General features: G+C 35.8%; 1 protein-coding gene across 1 annotated transcript in view; it reads right to left on the bottom strand.

Moving 5' to 3' along the window:
• Positions 1 to 11: 11 nt before the first annotated feature.
• Positions 12 to 1,798, bottom strand: part of FAM184A (family with sequence similarity 184 member A) — a 109,409-nt gene continuing 107,622 nt past the window's right edge. Inside the window, exons 17-18 of the mRNA XM_045294300.1 lie at positions 1,704 to 1,798; positions 12 to 93 (exon numbers count right to left, since the gene is read on the bottom strand). Coding sequence (XP_045150235.1) covers positions 12 to 93; positions 1,704 to 1,798 — 177 coding nt within the window. The remainder of the gene's footprint in view (positions 94 to 1,703) is intronic.

Consider the following 1,798-nt stretch of genomic DNA (forward strand, 5'->3'; position numbering starts at 1 on the left):
ACACAATCCTTTCAGAATGTGAAGTACCGGGCAAACCACTCCTGGCGCTGGGGATCTGGAGAAGCCACCGGAGAAGCTTCACTCTGAGGAGGACTGAATTCACAGAGAGAGAGACATGTAACCCAGCATTAAGCTGTCTTGAGGAATACTTGAGTTATACTAACACAGAAAACATCAGTGTCGACTCTAGAACTGTGCCACATTAAAGCCCTGCTGCCTCCTCTCAACTGGAGTCCAGGCTGCACCCCGTGAGCGCTGAGAGCACAGTGGCTGCTCAGCTGAAGTCGGTGAGAGAGGAGCCCCACAGGGCCAACCCAATGACAAAAATAAAAAGACTAGAAATGACTGCGGCAAACAACGCCCCCTTCTCTGAATACAAAGTGAGAGAATACAATAATGTTCCTTTATTCCAGCATCTCTTCCCTTCAATTTAATTTTAAAATTTCAGAATCTGTTCACAAGCATTTGATTCTTACAGATGCAGCCTTACACATAACTGAAGTAGGTGACTAAACAAAGGTGTATAAATACATGTGTGTGTGTGTATATTTAGAAATAGTATTTTTACTCTACATATACTAATATTAAGCTTTCATAATTCCATAACAATATGATAGGGGAAAGGGTGCATTAAAAATCCATTTTCCCCTTCCACCTTCACAGTCCTTTACCCCATACTTATCTTAGTTATAACTAATGAATCTGTGGGCTATGTGAGGAAACAAAAGGACCCCTACCGTCTCTGGGGGAAATTACAAGGCACGCAACATGTGTAATGGGGACTCCAGTAGCCACGTTTCTTGAGCTCATGCACATGCATCTTACTGATACCTGAACATACTCATGCACAAGGGAAAATAAGCAACACAAAATATTTAGCAGTAGACACATTTAAAGGTGCATGTGAGTATATTTCCATCTTTCTATTTTTAACTGTTTTAAATAATTAGTCATTAACTATGTTAAACTCTTAGCCAAAAAAGAGATTTTCTACATATAATATTATTGCTAGTGATATTGCAGTGATTTAGTAATAATTAAAAAAATTCCTAAACTTAAATCAGTAAAATTCAGCAAGTTAGATTAGTATGAAATAACAGTATTTTTATTCTTATGATCTAATGATTAGCCAAATGCATTTCTTTAGAAATTTACTAGTTAATACATTTAATCAATAACTCTTAGGTAAGAAAATTGTCTTAAGACAAACTTCATGTCTAAATTTAATCTTTCTTTAAGTATATCATTGTTCCCAGAGTTTACAAATATTTTATTTTGCATATACATCGAGTATGTTTATAAATAAGACTAAAATCAAGAAAGGAAAAATGAACACATGTAAGAAAAAAATAAAACTCCTTAATAATTTTTTAATGTTAAAGTTTTAAAAAATTTGGATTTTTTAGTAAGAAACTTAGTGATAATACTAAGCAGCAGCTTTTCATAAATATCAAGATTTTAAGCATTTTAATTAGCACCTCTTCAAGCATGTAGACAATTGGAGGCTGGTAATTGGAAAAAAATCTTTTCAATAGAGTTAAGAAAGGTGTTCTCTAGAGAGGTGATAAATATTGAAAGACATTTCACAGTGATGTTTCTTTCCCTAGGCTTTCCTTACAGGAGTGGGTTTCTGCAACACAAGAAGGTAAATATCCAAGTTTAAAAAAGTGAGGGAAAAAAAACATTGGCGAGGTGGGGCTCACCTCAAAAATGTCTTGGACTCTTTGGGTGGCACTGGCTGTAGAAGTGGTTTGCTGCTGTTGAACTCAATGTCGTGGACTGGAGAATTCGGAATGGG

This window comes from Echinops telfairi, unplaced genomic scaffold (genome assembly GCF_000313985.2).
Source record: "Echinops telfairi isolate 266 unplaced genomic scaffold, ASM31398v2 ScPeMD7_3533;HRSCAF=4204_0, whole genome shotgun sequence".
Classification (NCBI taxonomy): Eukaryota; Metazoa; Chordata; class Mammalia; order Afrosoricida; family Tenrecidae; genus Echinops; species Echinops telfairi.